Source organism: Schistocerca cancellata, chromosome 1 (assembly GCF_023864275.1).
Source record: "Schistocerca cancellata isolate TAMUIC-IGC-003103 chromosome 1, iqSchCanc2.1, whole genome shotgun sequence".
Classification (NCBI taxonomy): domain Eukaryota; kingdom Metazoa; phylum Arthropoda; class Insecta; order Orthoptera; family Acrididae; genus Schistocerca; species Schistocerca cancellata.
In genome coordinates this window covers 174,255,974-174,275,666 of record NC_064626.1, presented here as the reverse complement: position 1 = coordinate 174,275,666, position 19,693 = coordinate 174,255,974, and the positions used below count along the sequence as shown (strand labels likewise).

Genomic DNA, 19,693 nt, shown 5'->3' with positions numbered 1-19,693 from the left:
CTCTGGTAGAGAGTGGTGCACATTGAGGGTGAGGGGGTGTGAGCTGGAGGAGGTGATAGAACAGAGGAGGCAGAACTGTTGGGTGCAAGATGTGGGGACAGTAAGTTACCATAGGTTGAGCCTTGGATGATTTTGGGAATGGAAAATGTTTTGTAAGGATATCTCTCATCAGTGCTGCTCAGAAAAACTGGTGTTGGAGGAGAGGATACAGATTACCAGGTGTATGAAGCAGTCATTGGAATCAAGCATGTTTATGTTCAGCTGCATATTATACACAGGGCAAAGATGCCAACTATTTTGAATCAATCATAACAATGGCAAATTTCCACCCATAATTATGACTTTATGGATGACATGGCAAAAATTACCATTCTTTCAATTTTTTATTGATTTATAGATATAAGCATATAAAATGCTGAAAAGGAGGGACAAGAGAAAATCATTTTTGAATTGTTGAATTCTCAACAATATTTCTTTTCACATTTTTCATAAACAGGTAGTATACTTGTCCTTCTCTGACCCTCGTAGAATTTTGATTACACCAAATACCATATGTGGTATATGACTTCACTCAACACATGAAGGCATGAAGTGGTATATTTTACATAGTTGTTCTCTTGCAAGCCACATGATGTCTCTTCCTGGTGAGCTCCTGTGCAGACATTTTTGTCTTGCTGTGACAACAAATTGGAGTCAAGCTGTGTTTAGGGAATAGTGTGTATGTGTGTGACATATTAACAAGAGTTTATTGCATTTATCGTAAACGAAATTAACATAGAATTTTATTCTTGTGCATACTAAGTTGGTGTTGAAGAAATATGTTAGAAAGATTTTGAAATAAACAATGCAGTGATTCTAGGTGCAGCAAAATGACACTGTTAAGAAACCAAGAATCGTTCAAAAAATTTTGGAGGAATACTCAAAAGCATGGCCATGTTTACTGCGCTCCTCCAAATTTAATTCATGTAGTGTGCATAGCAGGGATTTTTAAGTTGTGCATCGTGGAAGAGACAATTGCTGCAAAACAAGAATTTAACATTTTTACTAAATCATTGTAAGATGAAAATGCTTTAAAGATATGTCGCCAAGTATTTGAAAAGCCACACAAAATATTGAAGAATGTTTCTATGAGGTGGTTGTCTGTGTTACAGTGTGTATTAAGGGTCTTAGAACAATGGAACCATTCTTCCGTGAATCATATCTTGATAAGGCCACCTCAGAATTTTTACAAGCTTAAATCACAAATTGAAAATCCATCTACTAAGCTTTATCTTTTGTTTCTCAGCTCTGTTCTTCCACTTCTCAACTCCTTAAATCTGTTCCTGCCACAAGAAGCCCCACTTATTCATAAACTTCATTCAGAATTAAATAATCTTTTCAGTGATCTTATTGTGTGCTTTGTGAGAGCATCCTCAGTTCGAGAGACTGATGGCAATTTTCTTCATGTGAAATTTGGGTCTGTTAAGGTACAGAAAAGTGGTAGTGAGTTAGTGATTGAGGCAAACATCAGGGCTTGCATAAAGTAAGCTTCTCTAGACAAAACTACAATGAAAAATTTTTATTTGATGTCAGACTGTTCTATGAAAAAACGTGTGCATATATTGTCAACAAATGGCCAGTTAAAGATAAGTTTTTTCAGCATGCTGATAGAATTTGGTATGAGATTTCAGAACCCACTGATACTTCAGGAGTAAGAAAGTACCCTTCATCGAGTAAGTTAATGATTGCTGTTCTTCAGGTACCTCATATTAATTCCCCAGTGGAAAGAGTTTTTTGTTTGTTGGGGAAGAACAAGACAGAATTTTATGCTGATATGAACACACAACTGCTAAGCACTCTGTTAGTGCAGAAAATGCATATGATTTCAAAACAAAAAGCATGTCACCAATATACTTTTAACAAACAGGAGCTGTAGCTGCTAAAAGGGGAAAGTGGTCCTTCAACTTCTACTGCAGAGATATAGTGAACAAACAGGCTCTGTATATATCATTCATTGAATGGATTTATTTCAATTGTGTTTTTCATTAATTTCAGATTTAGCATCACATGAAAATATCCTGCCATTACTGCCTGTGCATCCCCCACACCCTGCCTGCACTGTCCAGCACATTACTAATTTGCTTTCACAAAAGTTGGCATCTCTGATAGGGCAGTCCACTGTGCTCTTGGCCACAGTTTGGTGGTGGCCATTAATCCTGATGGACAGTTGATTGCTAGTCATATCCAATACAAAAATCTGTGCAGAGTGGGTATATGACATGGTGTATTACAATGCCCTCTGTGGCATTGTAGCAAGAATGAAGCAACTCTGCCTTACTAATCTGGTTTCTGTATCAATAACCTGGTGTCTTGCTGCTTTGGTAGTCCCTCGTCACACAGTAATAGTGCTCAGGCACTAGGTTCAATGTAGGTTGTGATCCTGCTGAAGTGGAGTGTTTCAGGATGGCAGTTGTTAAATGTCAACAACATTTTGTACTCAACCCTTTACAACACATTAACACAGTTCTCACTTTCCGTATTCTTGATAGACACTGCCCATGACACGTGGCGTTCTGATAACTAATACCTTCATTTTATATCTTGTTTAATAGTTGGAATATTTACTGACAACCATTCTTTCAGACCGTGTGTTTTGAGTAGCGCCTTGTTACTAACTCGCCCTGTCTTCCCTAAGGACAAGAGAGACCCCACCTTTCTCCCTTAGCCAATAAGAACACTTCACTCATCTCCCACATATATATATCTCCAAACCTTCAGCCAGTGGGCATTCAGATTGCTGATGCTAGGCAGATCTGACATCATGTTTGCAGACATTGTGACGGAAGTTTGTCTCGGAACCCTGTCTCACATTGTAAGATCCTACTCCCGAATTGTCGGATCTTGTCCCTACTAAGGTTGCACAACATTGCCTCCTGTGATATTATTATTAATGCTCCTTGCTGACGTGTAATTTTGTCAGATGTACATGTAGCCTGGTTGCTACTGAGCATTCCCAATCGCATAAAAGTGCATAATACTTGGCCTAAACACGTGAAGGGAATGCATGTATACGTATGCAATACAGTATGGTGGATGGACTGGCCTTGATGGGATAGGGTAAGACTCTGACAGGACTGGAATCGGAAGTGTTGGTCTTGCACTTTGGTTTTCCACAAGGTTATGATCCTTGTGAAAAGCTGTTGGGATTGGGAGTGGCATAAGGATGGAGTAGGATGTTGTGGAGGTTGGATAGGTGGCGCAGGAAGGCTCTTCTGTAGGATGCTGCTCATTTCAGGACATGATGACAAATAATCGAAGCCCTGACGAAGGCTGTGGTTAAGTTGTCCCAGACTGAGTGATAATGGGTGACGAATTGGGCACCCCTTTGTAGCTGGTTCTTGGGGGTGGTGGGCGGATTGGAGGTGTGTGGAGGGATATGGTGTGGGGAATGTGTTTGTAGAGTAGGTTCAGAGGGTAGTGCCTGTCTGTGAAGGCAGTTGTGAAACCTTCAGTATACTGGGCAAGGTAGTTCTTGTCACTGCAGATACAGTCCCCAAGTGACCTGGCAATGTAGGTACTATTGGTGGTTGGTGGTTTTAGTGTGGACAGATGTGTGGATACAGCCATCAGAGAGGAGGAGGTCAATGTCCAGGAAGTTGAAACACTGGATTGAGCAGGACCAGTGAAGCAGGTGGGAGAGAAGGTGTTGAGGTTGTGAAGGAATCAGGGTACGGGTCCTGGCCCTGAGTCCTGCATCCCTACTCATGTTAATGGCACTTCCCTAAACACCAAGCTCTCTCATACCCACAGTCTTGCTGCTATTGAATATTACCTTTCCAAATGTCCTCCAGACTCCAAACCCACTATCCCATTCCTCACATGAGGGCTGTTCAAAAAGTATACAACTTTTATTTATGAAATCAATCTTTATTCAGATAAAATTGTTTGACACTAGTCACCTTCAAAGTAGTCTTGTTCAGCTTCTAAACACCACTCCCAACAGTGCTGGCACTACTGATGCTTTCACTGGAAAGCCTCTCTTGGTACTGTGTGCAGCTGTTCCATCAAATTCTGTGTAGTGTCTTTCCAGTTCTGAAATCTGGTCCCTTTTAGAATCTCTTTCGATTTAGGGAAAAGGCGGAAGTCACATGTGCTAGGCCACGGGAATAGGGAGGCTGACAAACCATAGCTGTGTTATGTTTGGCCAAAAAACTCTTGAATTAATTGAGAACGATGAGTGGTTTTATTAACATGGTGACGGACGACGCCCATTGTCCATAAGTCTGGCCATTTGTGTCTCACTGTTTCACGAAGGCTCTGCAGAACCTCTTTGTAATACTCCTTATTGACGTCAGTACTTTCTGGGGCATGTCTGTGCCTCAAATTTTGTTCCTGGGTCATACTCGTAAATCCAGGACTCATCACCACTGATCAACATGTTAAGAAAGTTGGGATCACAGTTCACAGTATCCAGCATCTCCTGAGTGATCTCTGAACAAAGTTGCTTCTGTGCAGTTATTAGCAACTTTAGTACAAATTTTGCTGAGATCCTCCTGAGGTCCAAATGTTCCTTTAAAATGGAATTAATGGATCCAGTACTAATTTTAACCTCATCTACAAGTTCTGTGATTAGAATTTGTCTATCCTTCATCAGCAGGGTCCTTAAGTGATCGATAAAAATCTCGTTAGAGGATTTTGAGGGCCTACTTGAATGTGCCCCCCCCCAATGAACCATGGACCTTGCCGTTGGTGGGGAGGTTTGCGTGCCTCAGCGATACAGATAGCCGTACCGTAGGTGCAACCACAACGGAGGAGTATCTGTTGAGAGGCCAGACAAACGTGTGGTTCCTGAAGAGGGGCAGCAGCCTTTTCAGTAGTTGCAAGGGCAACAGTCTGGATGATTGACTGATCTGGCCTTGTAACAATAACCAAAACGGCCTTGCTGTGCTGGTACTGCGAACAGCTGAAAGCAAGGGGAAACTACGGCCGTAATTTTTCCCGAGGGCATGCAGCTTTACTGTATGGTTAAATGATGATGGCGTCCTCTTGGGTAAAATATTCCGGAGGTAAAATAGTCCCCCATTCGGATCTCCGGGCGGGGACTATTCAAGAGGATGTCGTTATCAGGAGAAAGAAAACTGGCGTTCTACGGATCGGAGCGTGGAATGTCAGATCCCTTAATCGGGCAGGTAGGTTAGAAAATTTAAAAAGGGAAATGGATAGGTTAAAGTTAGATATAGTGGGAATTAGTGAAGTTCGGTGGCAGGAGGAACAAGACTTCTGGTCAGGTGACTACAGGGCTATAAACACAAAGTCAAATAGGGGTAATGCAGGAGTAGGTTTAATAATGAATAGGAAAATAGGAATGCGGGTAAGCTACTACAAACAGCATAGTGAACGCATTATTGTGACAAGGATAGACACGAAGCCCACACCTACTACAGTAGTACAAGTTTATATGCCAACGAGCTCTGTAGATGACGAAGAAATTGAAGAAATGTATGATGAAATAAAAGAAATTATTCAGATAGTGAAGGGAGACGAAAATTTAATAGTCATGGGTGACTGGAATTAGAGTGTAGGAAAAGGGAGAGAAGGAAACGTAGTAGGTGAATATGGATTGGGGCTAAGAAATGAAAGAGGGAAGCCGCCTGGTAGAATTTTGCACAGAGCACAACTTAATCATAGCTAACACTTGGTTTAAGAATCATGATAGAAGGTTGTATACATGGAAGAACCCTGGAGATACTAAAAGGTATCAGATAGATTATATAATGGTAAGACAGAGATTTAGGAACCAGGTTTTAAATTGTAAGACATTTCCAGGGGCAGATGTGGACTCTGACCACAATCTATTGGTTATGACCTGTAGATTAAAACTGAAGAAACTGCAAAAAGGTGGGAATTTAAGGAGATGGGACCTGGATAAACTGAAAGAACCAGAGGTTGTACAGAGTTTCAGGGAGAGCATAAGGGAACAATTGACAGGAATGGGGGAAAGAAATACAGTAGAAGAAGAATGGGTAGCTTTGAGAGATGAAGTAGTGAAGGCAGCAGAGGATCAAGTAGGTAAAAAGACTAGGGCTAGTAGAAATCCTTGGGTAACAGAAGAGATATTGAATTTAATTGATGAAAGGAGAAAATATAAAAATGCAGTAAATGAAGCAGGCAAAAAGGAATACAAACGTCTCAAAAATGAGATTGACAGGAAATGCAAAATGGCTAAGCAGGGATGGCTAGAGGACAAATGTAAGGATGTAGAGGCTTATCTCACTAGGGGTAAGATAGATACTGCCTACAGGAAAATTAAAGAGACCTTTGGAGAAAAGAGAGCCACTTGCATGAATATCAAGAGCTCAGATGGAAACCCAGTTCTAAACAAAGAGGGGAAAGCAGAAAGGTGGAAGGAGTATATAGAGGGTCTATACAAGGGCAATGTACTTGAGGACAATATTATGGAAATGGAAGAGGATGTAGATGAAGATGAAATGGAAGATACGATACTGCGTGAAGAGTTTGACAGAGCACTGAAAGACCTGAGTCGAAACAAGGCCTCCGGAGTAGACAACATTCCATTGGAACTACTGACGGCCTTGGGAGAGCCAGTCCTGACAAAACTCTACCATCTGGTGAGCAAGATGTATGAAACAAGCGAAATACCCTCAGACTACAAGAAGAATATAATAATTCCAATCCCAAAGAAAGCAGGTGTTGACAGATGTGAAAATTACCGAACAATCAGTTTGATAAGCCACAGCTGCAAAATACTAACACTAATTCTTTACAGACGAATGGAAAAACTAGTAGAAGCCGACCTCGGGGAAGATCAGTTTGGATTCCGTAGAAATACTGGAACACGTGAGGCAATACTGACCTTACGACTTATCTTAGAAGAAAGATTAAGGAAAGGCAAACCTACGTTTCTAGCATTTGCAGACTTAGAGAAAGCTTTTGACAATGTTGACTGGAATACTCTCTTTCAAATTCTGAAGGTGGCAGGGGTAAAATACAGGGAGCGAAAGGCTATTTACAATTTGCATAGAAACCAGATGGCAGTTATGAGAGTTGAGGGACATGAAAGGGAAGCAGTGGTTGGGAAGGGAGTGAGACAGGGTTGCAGCCTCTCCCCGATGTTATTCAATCTGTATATTGAGCAAGCAGTAAAGGAAACAAAAGAAAAATTCGGAGTAGGTGTTAAAATCCATGGCGAAGAAATAAAAACTTTGAGGTTCGCCAATGACATTGTAATTCTGTCAGAGAGAGCAAAGGACTTGGAAGAACAGTTGAACGGAATGGATGGTGTCTTGAAGGGAGGATATAAGATGAACATCAACAAAAGCAAAACGAGGATAATGGAATGTAGTCGAATTAAGTCGGGTGATGCTGAGGGAATTAGATTAGGAAATGAGACACTTAAAGTAGTAAAGGAGTTTTGCTATTTGGGGAGCAAAATAACTGATGATGGTCGAAGTAGAGAGGATATAAAATGTAGACTGGCAATGGCAAGGAAAGCGTTTCTGAAGAAGAGAAATTTGTTAACATCGAGTATAGATTTAAGTGTCAGGAAGTTATTTCTGAAAGTATTTGTATGGAGTGTAGCCATGTATGGAAGTGAAACATGGACGGTAAATAGTTTGGACAAGAAGAGAATAGAAGCTTTCGAAATGTGGTGCTACAGAAGAATGCTGAAGATTAGATGGGTAGATCACATAACTAATGAGGAAGTATTGAATAGGATTGGGGAGAAGAGAAGTTTGTGGCACAATTTGACCAGAAGAAGGGATCGGTTGTTAGGACATGTTCTGAGACATCAAGGGATCACCAATTTAGTATTGGAGGGCAGCGTGGAGGGTAAAAATCGTAGGGGGAGACCAAGAGATGAATACACTAAGCAGATTCAGAAGGATGTAGGTTGCAGTAGGTACTGGGAGATGAAGAAGCTTGCACAGGGTAGAGCAGCATGGAGGGCTGCATCAGGCCAGTCTCGGGACTGAGGACCACAACAACAACAACAACAACAACAACAACAACAACTTGAATGTGCTTCACTTGTTGCTGATGAGTGGCTCTCTTTGAAGAGGTTCTACCTCTCCTATATTTGTATGGGACCACTTGCTTAACCCTCAAACACTTGTCAAATTATATGGATATTCCAACTTGAGAGTCGCCCACAACACAAAATCTGACAACTTACATGTGTCCACTCATCAATGGATAGCCAGCAACTGGCTGTTTCCAAAGTCATGAAAAAAATCAGGCATGTACATTATTTATGTGATCTGTTCAAAAAATTCCAAAATCTTGTCCACAAAATTTATCTAGGCTACGTTTTACTTATTGTGCATGGTCTTCTTCGAAATAAATCTTCACAAGTGATAAACCACTCCCAATGCTGTTTCCACTTCCAGAAGCAGTCTTGGTATGCCTTTTCGGGATTGTGCAAAGGGCTGTCTGGAAATTTTCTTTTATCTGTCGTTGCAAATTCTCATCCCTTCAGCATCTCAACATCATAGCTGTAGACTCACATGTCATCATCAGTTATGATTCTCTTAAGGAACATCTAGTTCTCAATTGTGTGATCCAGAAGCTCTCCACAGATTGCGAGATGAAGATCTTTCTGGTCTTGACTCCTGAGCTGTGGGAACCAAATTGGCGGCAACAAGATGCATTCCAAGATGCTGTGTCAGGATTTCAGGATATGATCCAACTGAAATGTTACATTATTCTGAAATCTCTCGAACAGTCGTCTTCAGTTGTCACACACAGTTTCATTGATGTTCACGACATGAGCATCGTCGGTTGATGTCTAAGGGCATCCTGAATAAGAGTCATCTGTAACTTCTGTATGGCCATTTTTAAACTGTGTGAAACCAATGAGTATGGCTTAATCACTCACAGCTGTAAGCTTCCAACATCATTTAATTTGTCTGTGTAAAGTTTTTCTTGAGTTTCACACAAAATTTAATGCAGACGCGTTGCCATCTCAAAGTTCTCAAACTTTGCTATGTTCTACTCAATACAGCAACTGAACAATAACTAACAGGCATACAACAAAGCATACAACAATAAAACTTTCAGCAGTTACACATTAAGCGCAGGGGTGTGCAAGGCTGCTAGTTGCATTTTGCTCCAACACACCAATGGCTCGAAATTATGAATGTTCTGGAACTTTTTGAACTGACCTTGTATGCCTATGAACATGGAAATTGATACCATTGTTGGTTTCAACAATCAAAAATAATATTGGATACTTTTTGAACAGCACTTGTACACATTAGAAAATTTATCCTAACACACAACTACTTCCTCTTTAAAGAAAAAGTATGAACCAGCTACAAAGGAACACCCCTTTGTTACACAGTACCACCCGATACTGGAACGACTGCACCACATCCTTCGTTAGGGCTTTGATTTTCTATCATAGTGCCCTGAAATGAGGGGCATCCTATGAAAAATCCTTCCCTCCCCTCCTAAAGTGGTGTCCATTGTGCACCCAACCTTCACAACATCCTAGTCCATTCCTATGCCACTCCCAATGACCACCACTTACTACAGGAATGACATCCCTGTGGAAGACCCAGCATTATTACCTATTCCAGTCTTGTTACACACTTATCCTTTCCCATTTGAGGCTGGGCCACCTGTAGAAGTAGCCATGTCACATACCATCTCTGCCACAACCATTACACAGCTTTTTATACTGGTAAGACTACCAGTCCGGTGTCCACCAGGATGAGTGGCCACTGCCAAACTGTGGCCAAGAGCAAAGTGAACCATCCTGTACACAACATGCAGCTGAACATAAAATGCTTGACTTCAATGGCTGCTTTACAACCTAGGCCTCTGTATCTTTCCCTTCAATACCAGCTTTTCTGAACTGTGTAGATGGGATTTATCCCTACAACACATTCACCACTTCCAAAATCATCTCAGTGTCAACCTGTGGTAACCTAATGTCCCCACACCCTCCATCCAACAGTTTCTGCCTCCTTTGTGCTATCATCTCCTGTCAATCCATGTCCCTTCACCCTAATTGTGCAACTCTCTTGACCAATGCACCCATCGGTCTTTTCTCCTCCTCTGATCCTCTCCTTTCCCACTCCCCCCCTCTCATTCTCCCCAGCCTCCCTACACTGCATCTGGCAGTCTTGTCCTGCCACCATCTCCTGCATGATCTGCCAGACAGCACTGACTTCCCTCCCTCCAGTTGTACGTTGCTATCCCTGCCCATTCCCTGCCCCACACCAGATTGCTGCTGCCATTTGACACAACACAGCTGCATTCTGGCCGTAGATAGCAATTTTGTGTGTGTGTGTGTGTGTGTGTGTGTGTGTGTGTGTGTGTGTGTGTGTGTGTGTGTCCCTATCCGTCCATCCATACATCCATCCCAAGTTGCGCCTGGTGGAAACTTCCTTATAGTGTGTGCAATCTTTCCATTTCATAATTATGGATTGTGTGACATGAGTACAGAAGAAAGAATTCCAGACAGGCCTGCTTTATGAGCTTTTAAACCAGAGATTCATACTTTTAAATTTCTAATTTTGCACATGTTTCAGAATATACAAAACTTATGTCTACACGTATGATACATGGAATGGAAATGAAGTCCCAGGCTTCTTGACAGAGCATAGGGGAACAATGCAGGAGATGCACTGCCGTACTAGGCAAGGTCCTAATGGAGGTGATTTGCCATTGCCTTCCTCCAACCATAATGGGGATGAATGATGAGGATGAAGACGACGACAACACCACCCAGACATCTCGAGGCAGGCGAAAATCCCTGACCCCACCAGGAATCGAACCTGGGACCCTGTGCTCAGGAAGCGAGAACACTACCGCGAGAACACGAGCTGTGGACGATACGCTACATACAAATAGAAAAATAAAGTTGTTATCATGTTCAAAATGCATCCAGATGAAAGAAAATGTGAGAGCTTGCAGGAGCAGAGTATCTTGTAGATATATTATATATTTGGAATGCAGTCTACAAATAATTGAGTGTGAAAGATTTTATTTTTACTTCATAAAGAAGACTGTATAAGCACAAGTCCAAAATGGTTCTCACACTTAATGCAACTAGAGAAACAAGCAATGTGCATTTAACTGAGCCACTATCCCATTGTTGATGTCTGTTTGTAATGATTTTATTATTATTTTTTGTACTGAGAAAAGAAAAGAAAGCAATTAAATAGTCAACGAGAAAAAAATGGTAAGTCCAAAAGGACATAAATACAATGTTATTAAATCTATGTGACTCAGTCCATGTGTGATGCAAACTTAAAATTCGGTTGATAATCATAGGTGTGATTATAACACAGCAGTATTTTTCCAAAAATGAATTGCTGTTACTGAAAACATTATAAGATGCAAACAAACAAAATATTGAAACTTCCTGGCAGATTAAAACTGTGTGCCCGACCGAGACTCGAACTCGGGACCTTTGCCTTTCGCGGGCAAGTGCTCTACCAACTGAGCTACCGAAGCACGACTCACGCCCGGTACTCACAGCTTTACTTCTGCCAGTATCTCGTCTCCTACATTCCAAACTTTACAGAAGCTCTCCTGCGAATGATCATAACTTGCCCTTTACAGAAGCAATATCCTTTCTTTCAGGAGTGCTAGTTCTGCAAGGTTCGCAGGAGAGCTTCTGTAAAGTTTGGAATGTAGGAGACGAGATACTGGCAGAAGTAAAGCTGTGAGTACCGGGCGTGAGTCGTGCTTCGGTAGCTCAGTTGGTAGAGCACTTGCCCGCGAAAGGCAAAGGTCCCGAGTTCGAGTCTCGGTCGGGCACACAGTTTTAATCTGCCAGGAAGTTTCATATCAGCGCACACTCCGCTGCAGAGTGAAAATCTCATTCTGGAAACAAAATATTAATCACATTCCGGTAACTTTTCTTTTTTAAGGCGATAATTAAAATTTTATGACTATTCCTCATAGTGCAGTTTTCAAAATTCAGTTACTTTTTGTACTATGTGCACAATTTGAAAACACATAAATGTTTCACAACCTACATCTCTGCTCTCCCTGTACTTAAAAACAATTTATACAATCATTCATTCATTGTGTTCTGTAGATCCTATCAAGAAGGGATGTGAAAGACTTTGTAGTATACATTAACAAAAGAAAAGCATACAGTAGATAAACCGTATGTGTACACTGCATTATCAAAACTATCACTACACAATTTGACAGGCATACAGTAGATAAACAGTATGTGTACACTGTCTTAGCAAAACTGTCACTACACAATTTGATACTGTTTGTGCTTATATCAGCTACTAAATTGCAAATTGCAAAAAAAAAAAGCTATTACTTTGATAAAAAATGAAATAAATAAATAAAGTGGCTGCTTTCTCAGTTATGTTAAAAAAAGCTGCACTGTCTCCTATTGGTAGCTTACTATTTACTCGATTGCAGTGGTATTAAAAAAATAGTTATTTGCGTCTGTAAATACAGAGTCCTGTTTATAGTACATTATTATTTGTCAAGTAGCTTGCAATGAATGCTGCTACTTGGCGCATAGCTAACAGATGGTTTTTAGGAGGAATGACTAACGAAGTATGTTAGAATTTTTTTTATCAGTTAGAATTCCTAATAGTCAACCCACATTCCATGAAATCGAGCAGAAGAAGGTAGCAGTAAATTTTTTACTAGAGTAAAGAGATTTATTGAATTTTTTAAACAATGGAAACTCCATGTAGGAATATCAACAATGTAGGAAAAGATAGATTGCTACTTACCGTAAAGAAGACACATCAAGTTGCAGACAGGCGTGATTAAAAGACATTCACATACAGCTTTTGGCCACAGTCTTCATCAGTAAAGAGAGAGGACACACACAAAAGTAAGCACCCTCTCGCGCATACGACCACCAACCCCAGCATCTTGGGCCCGGATGCAACATCATGTGGCATGCAAGCAGCAATCTGGAGGGGGTGGGGAGGGGAAGGGATAGTGGTGTACAGGTGGGGAGACTGGTGAACACTGTCTGGTGGAGTGTGCGGGGACTAGACTGTTAACAGGCGCAGCGTCTGGAGGTTGTGGGGCAGGGAGGTGCCCCACAACATCCTGATGCTGCATCTGCTGGCAATCTAGTCCCTGCACACTCCACCAGACAGCCTTTGTCTCTGTCCCCATCTGTACACTACTATCCCTTCCCCTTCTCCGCCCTTACTGCTTGCATGCCACGTGATGTTGCATCGCAGCCCGAGATGCTGGAGTTGGTGGTTGTGTGCACATGAAGGTGCTTGCTTTGTGTGTGTGTGTGTGTGTGTGTGTGTGTGTGTGTGTGTGTGTGTGTGTGTGTGTGTGTGTTTACTGACAAAGGCTGTGGCTGAAAGCTATATGTGAGTGTCTTTTAATCATGCCTGTCTGCAACATGACATGTTTACTTTACGGTAAATAGCAATCTGTCTTTTCCTTATTGAATTTTTGTCTGTATGGAAGAGGTTGAGTGGCACCACTGTTGACTCCGTGCTGGTATATGATATCCATTTAACAATATGAGAAAACAATCATTTCCATCTTTTTGATAGCATTTCAAAAATGCTCATCTGCTTGATAGCTTTTAACCTTTGTATTAGGAAGCATTATCACTAGTCTGTTTGCACAAAATTTATCATTTCCAAGCTTTTCAGTAAAAATCATGAAATTAGTAGTGCATCCAATAAAGGAAATTCTTCACCCAGAACACCATTCATTGATTGTTGATCAAATCATTGGTTGTCTTATTACATGATTTCATTGGTCTGATTACTTCATCATGCATATTTGTGTTATCCTTTTAAAGCCTGAGCTCCATTGTCTAACCTTTCCTTCACTCACTACACATTAGCTAAAAGCTCAATTACCAAAGAATTTCAGCAGTAGTAGAGTCTTTGTCACACAAAAGTCGAATAATGGCACTAACTTCACAGTTGACAAGAGCAACAATTTCGTATACCAGCATTGTCAGGTTTCAGCCACAGTCAATAATGCTGAATTACAACAGTGACTCCTGTGGCTCTGTAAACAATCAATTAATGGTGCTGCCTTTGTGCAACTTTTTTCTGAGCTGCCAGCATTTAAGTACAAGCAAACAGCTCATACTTTTCGAAAATGTTCCATATTTGGTGTATATTTGATAATGATATATGCATCTCCCATATTATGCAATTAGTACTATTTTTTGCAGCATATATTCATAACCCAATCATGCTCTATCCCACATACACACTCTGACATCACAGTTCTTAATACTGCACTTCTCATGTGTTGGTCATTCACATAGGGTCTCTTTATTTTTAAGTTCAGTAGTAGTTTAAGGACCTTAATGTTGGCAGAAGACAGATATTCTGTGTAAGTTAAGTAACTGGTGAAATAGGAAGTCCATTGCTTGTTTTCATCACTGGCAGACGAAACAGTCCTATTTCTCTTTGCACATAACAACATGTGAGTCCACACTTCCAATTTGAGCTAACATTAGGTGTTTCAAGGCATATATGGGTGTTTTTCAATACAGCAGTGCCCTCTGGATCTGCCAATTTCCTTCTCCATCCTTTCCTAATCCAAACTTGTGCTCGATCTCTAATGACTTTATTGTCAACGGGACAGTAAACCCTGACCCCCCCCCCCCCCCTCTTCCTCTTCCTCGATTCACAATTTCATTTGTTTCTTAATGTTTCCTTGAATTGGATTACAATAATAAATTAGTCTCAGGATGATATATTCCCTTATAATACCTGGCTTGTATCCATTACTTTGAATAAATTTCAAATCATTGTATTGATATTCTTATTTTAAGCCCTTTTATTGACAGAAATTTAGCAGTTATTACACAGTACTGCTATAGGTGTATTTTGTTGTTTGTCTTGCATGTGTATTTTACCATTTCAATAAAGCACATTGTTGTCTGATGCCTTGTTGTGCCTGCAGCAAGAAGCCAGTGTTTGTTTGACACAATATTTCAGTGATGTGCCTTATTATTGTCAAGCTCTCATTGACAAATGTTGTGCCAAAAAGAAACAAGAACACAGTTGTATACATGAAAAGACATCAGCCAACATCATGGTAAATAGCTTCAGTTTTAATAGCTTGGTGCTTATTTGTATCTTGGTTATGCATGTTTGTGCTTAATGTCTTATAATGCAGCTGCATGGTATGTATGGATTGTCGTTATCTCTAATATTGTGTGTATTTAGGGTTGGTGGTACTCTGTACTTACCTGAAGGGCAGTAACATACTTCTAAGTATAATTTCAAAAGAGAAGAAAAAAATAGTTGTCGTAGGAAGCATCAAGTGTAGTACTTATTGATATTGGGAACACACAATTTTTATTTGCAGTTATTTTTCTTTCTCAAGGTATACTACTGTGTGCATTATTTTTTTTAACCGATGGATTATTGTATATTCCAATGTCTGTCATGTGATTTAGGACATCAGTCCTCACAATGAATTTGAAAGTTGAACATGAAATAATAAACGTGTGTTGCCATTACACTTGGTGACTACATAATGTGTTATTTTGTGTTGATATACTATTGATTTGATGTACGGCACAATGAAAACTGTCTTTTTGCAATTCTGCTTAGAATGTAAAACTGAATAATCCGTCCATCCACCACATGTAACCTTATCTTCATATTTCTTATCTTCCTGTCTCCTTACAAACCACTATTTAAGAACTTTGAAAATTTGAGATTCATCTGTGTTTCTGTTTATTTATTTTCTTCTGTGTCTGTTCGAACAATTCAAGTTCGTTGGCTTGTAAGTACTTGTTATTGATCTGCACCAAATATTTTCCATTCCCCATGAGAGTCAAAAGTCCAGAAACAAATTGTCAAATATTATAAAGCGGTATTAAAGCCCTTACAACCCTCGTGTGACATTTTAACTACTGTTTCAGTCTCATACTCTCACCTACATACGACTAAAAGAGGAAATGTAATTTAGATTTCTTAATAACTTCCTCCCAGTGGTCTTACTGATTATGTTACAGTGCATTTGTCTTCTGATTGCAGCTCACACATCCGTCTGCTGTCTGCCCTTGACTCATCTTGGGTTGTAAACAGTAACAACGGCCTACACGCTCATGGTCATCCACATTGGCGCCAACTGCAGCTGAGTGCTGCTAAGCTTTTGGACCTCGCTCTTTTGTTGCCTGCACACCACTTGCCTCAGTTTCAGATGTATGTATCACGGACTCTTAAAAGTAATTTTACATATAAGTAGAAAAAAAAGGTCAGTCAAAAACATAGTTTGTTCCCAGAACTTATGAAATTCTTTTTGCAATTCTTAATTAGGCACAAGGGAGCTTCCAGTCAAGAAAGAACTGCAACAGTAGTTGGACACAAGAGGGCAGGGGGATGAATTTGGAGTACCGAGTTTTCATTCATTGTAAAATTCTCATATTCCCATGGATAACCATAAATTCTATGGGATGCAATACATTTTTAGTATAACCTATGAAATTTAGTTGTTATGGCGTGACACGTCTCAAAACTGACTGACTAGCTCATTTTTATTAAAAAAAATTGCACTTTTAAAGTCTTGCATGCTATCTTGATAAATTTCTATGGATGCTCACAAGCACAACTAGGAGCCTGGCGACATAGTGAATGGTACGTTTAGTATTGAAATTTATAGCAATTATTTAATTTACCTGGGTGGGATTTTATATTGTTACTAATAGGCAAACCCGCCATTACCCAGGTGTTCATTTTACAAATTTCGTATTAGAAGTGTACAGTTTCTGTACACTGGATGCAGCTGGTTTGCATATCCACAATGTGATTTTGTAAACATCTCAGTGGCAACACTTCTTCATAGCTTTATAGACAGTTGTTGCTTTTGACCACAGTCATTTGTGTTTCACAGCTGAAATCTATCAAAAGTGCTGTCAGGCGTCAGAGATTTCCTTAAGTTGACTCAACTGTAGGAGTTTCACAGTAGTAAAGAATACGTGTATTAAAACTTCATGCATGATGCACCATTTTTCACACATCTCAGTATTTATGATGTCATATCTCCTGATCTATGTGTCATACAATGATATAATTTTGTAAGCACATTCAGCGGAATATGTGGACACTGTCTGCAAAAAGGATTGCAAATAGAGTTAGTAGCAAAGAAGTGATAAATTTAGACATTATGCACAATGCAGCAGTTTTTCATGCATCTCATTGTTTATGATGTCATATCTCCTGAACTATGTATGACAGGTAGGTGGTTCTTAGTGCGTTAGCAAGGTTCTTAGCGCGACAGCAATTGTTGCCTGACAGTGAGGGATATGTGTACCTCATTTGGTTTAAATTGGTCTAGTGCTTTAGGAGAAGGTGTCACACATACATACATACATACATACATACATACATACAGTAAAACCCTCTTTTTACACTTTTAAGTGGACTGATCCAAAAAAGTATAAAATGCAACAAAGTGTAAAATACAGGAAAGGATAGGAAAAACAACAAGTGAAAATGAATGAACTATTCTCACTGTCATTCTCTTTATATTTTTCAAAGTATGAAAGTAAAACAGTTTAAAATTTACCTATTAAAAAATCTGAAATAATGAATTGTTTTGTTTCTTTTTCACAGTAGTTATCTATACTTGCCCCTCCACAGTATACAAAGCATCAAACACATTATCATCACCTGATGCATTACCAGTGTACTGCCTCAAAATGTTAATAGCTTTCATAGCTTCTCTACTGCTTGGAACAACTGGTTCTTGGTCATCATCATCATCATCATCATCATCATCATCATCATCCTCTTCACCATTTACCTCTGTCTTCCCTTCTTCAAAATGTTTGGTAATAATGCTATCAATTGTTGGCACCTCTGAAGGAATGACTGAAGCATCAATACCTACATACTCTTGAAATGTAGACAATATGCCTATCACAGAAAAATCTGAAGAATCTTCTTCTGGTGGTTCCTGTTTGTTTTCTGTGAAAAGTCCTGCTTTCATGAAACAGTTAAGAGTTACATCCATGCATGCTTTGGCTACATAATGACATAGTCATAGATTTCAAATCCACTATCATGCTTAAATGCAGACTTCTGGATAAGCATTTTTCTATATTTCCATTTCAGTGAATAGATGATACCCAGATCTAACAGTTAAAGCTCACTCATGTGATTAGGAGGTAGGAACACTAACTTAATATTTTTGAGCTGCAGATTTTCATTGTGTGACGAACATCTGTCAGGTAGATGCATTATTTTCCTATTTTTTGCCCCCATTTTAGCATTCAGTGGATGCATGATAGATGTGAAGATAGAACTTGTCACCCATGCAGTGCTGTTGGAATGACACTTATCCTATGGTTACTCAGTTCCCTACCATGGCATATCTCACTGTTAAAACATAGGGTCTTACCTGGTAAAATGCTATAAAAAAAAGACCAGTTTCATAAGCATTAAAAATATTTTTCGGATAATAATCTTTAAGATATTTTACAGCTTTTTTTCCCTGGTGGTCCACAGTTCCACTATTAACACTTACACTTTCACCACACAGTTGGTTGGAAACAATGTAATGACAAGTTTTAAATTGATTGATCCAGCCATTCTATGTTGTGAAGTTGAGGATCCTCATTTGTGCAGCAACCAAAGAGCTTTTTCTTTCAGTATGTTGCCATTAAGTGGAATCCCCGACACTCTTGTGCAAACAAACTACTCTGCAATGAGTTTATCGAAACGATAATATCCTGATGGCTGCATGTTTTTATGCTTTTTTGTCATAGAACCAGGCTGTCTCACATTGGCTTTGATATTGGCATGATTCCTCACAAGTGTTCAGGGAGGTCCTTCGCCAATTGAATTCACAATCCAACTTGTGAATCTATATTTTGCAGAATCATCTTCCACATAGATACATTTCCTATGTTTTCTAATCATTTCACTCATAGGCACTTATCCTATATCCACGCCGGCGAAACATTGCACTTGACAGTTCACTTTTTGTCAAGTTAGGTTGGCTATACTGTAATAGCGATGTTGCTACAGCAGCCTCTATATACACAGCAGACGGTACAGTTTTCCGTCTCGTCTCGTAAATGCAAGTGATTGAGCAATTACAGAGTATATAAAAACTCATTTTTAGTTATACTACAATGACAGGAAGTAAACAACCGTATAATAATGCACGTAAAAGCATAACAATGCACAATCTTTCGATAACGGAGCAAAGAAATACAGAAAACAAGCATCTGATGGCTGGTACTTTAAAATCGATACTGTACATAGTTTACAAAATAAATAACAACTGAGATTGCAATAAATAACCAATATTAGTAATTTTTCACTCACCAATTTACAGCGATAATGGCGCAGTTCCATCCAGCTCGCCATTGTCACTGTTGTCCAATTCATCGCCAAAACCGTCTTCATCATCATCTCATTAACTGTTCATGGCCACTGATAATACCTTCTATTGTCTGTGCTGCTTGTATAATCTTCTCGACGTGCTCAACTTTTTCCCTCCATAAGGCTGCATCCACAGTCACAAGAGCTTCACACAACAGCTTTTCCACCTCTGTTATTGTAAAGGACTTGTTGTTCCTTACGTAAATTTTTACATCACTCCATACTAACTCAGTAGGGTTGAAATGGCAGTGATATGGTGGCAGCCTTATTACTCTAGGACCCTGCTCCTTCGCAATTTCATCTACTACATATGTAGGTGTCGTAGGCTTATTTTCTTTAACAAGAGAATATAATAGAACCTT

General features: G+C 39.8%; 1 protein-coding gene across 1 annotated transcript in view; it reads left to right on the top strand.

The window, feature by feature from the left end:
* LOC126160489 (protein dopey-1 homolog) overlaps positions 1–19,693 on the top strand; it is a 328,138-nt gene that overhangs the window by 279,473 nt on the left and 28,972 nt on the right. Inside the window, exon 29 of the mRNA XM_049916952.1 lies at positions 15,978–16,145. Coding sequence (XP_049772909.1) covers positions 15,978–16,145 — 168 coding nt within the window. The remainder of the gene's footprint in view (positions 1–15,977; positions 16,146–19,693) is intronic.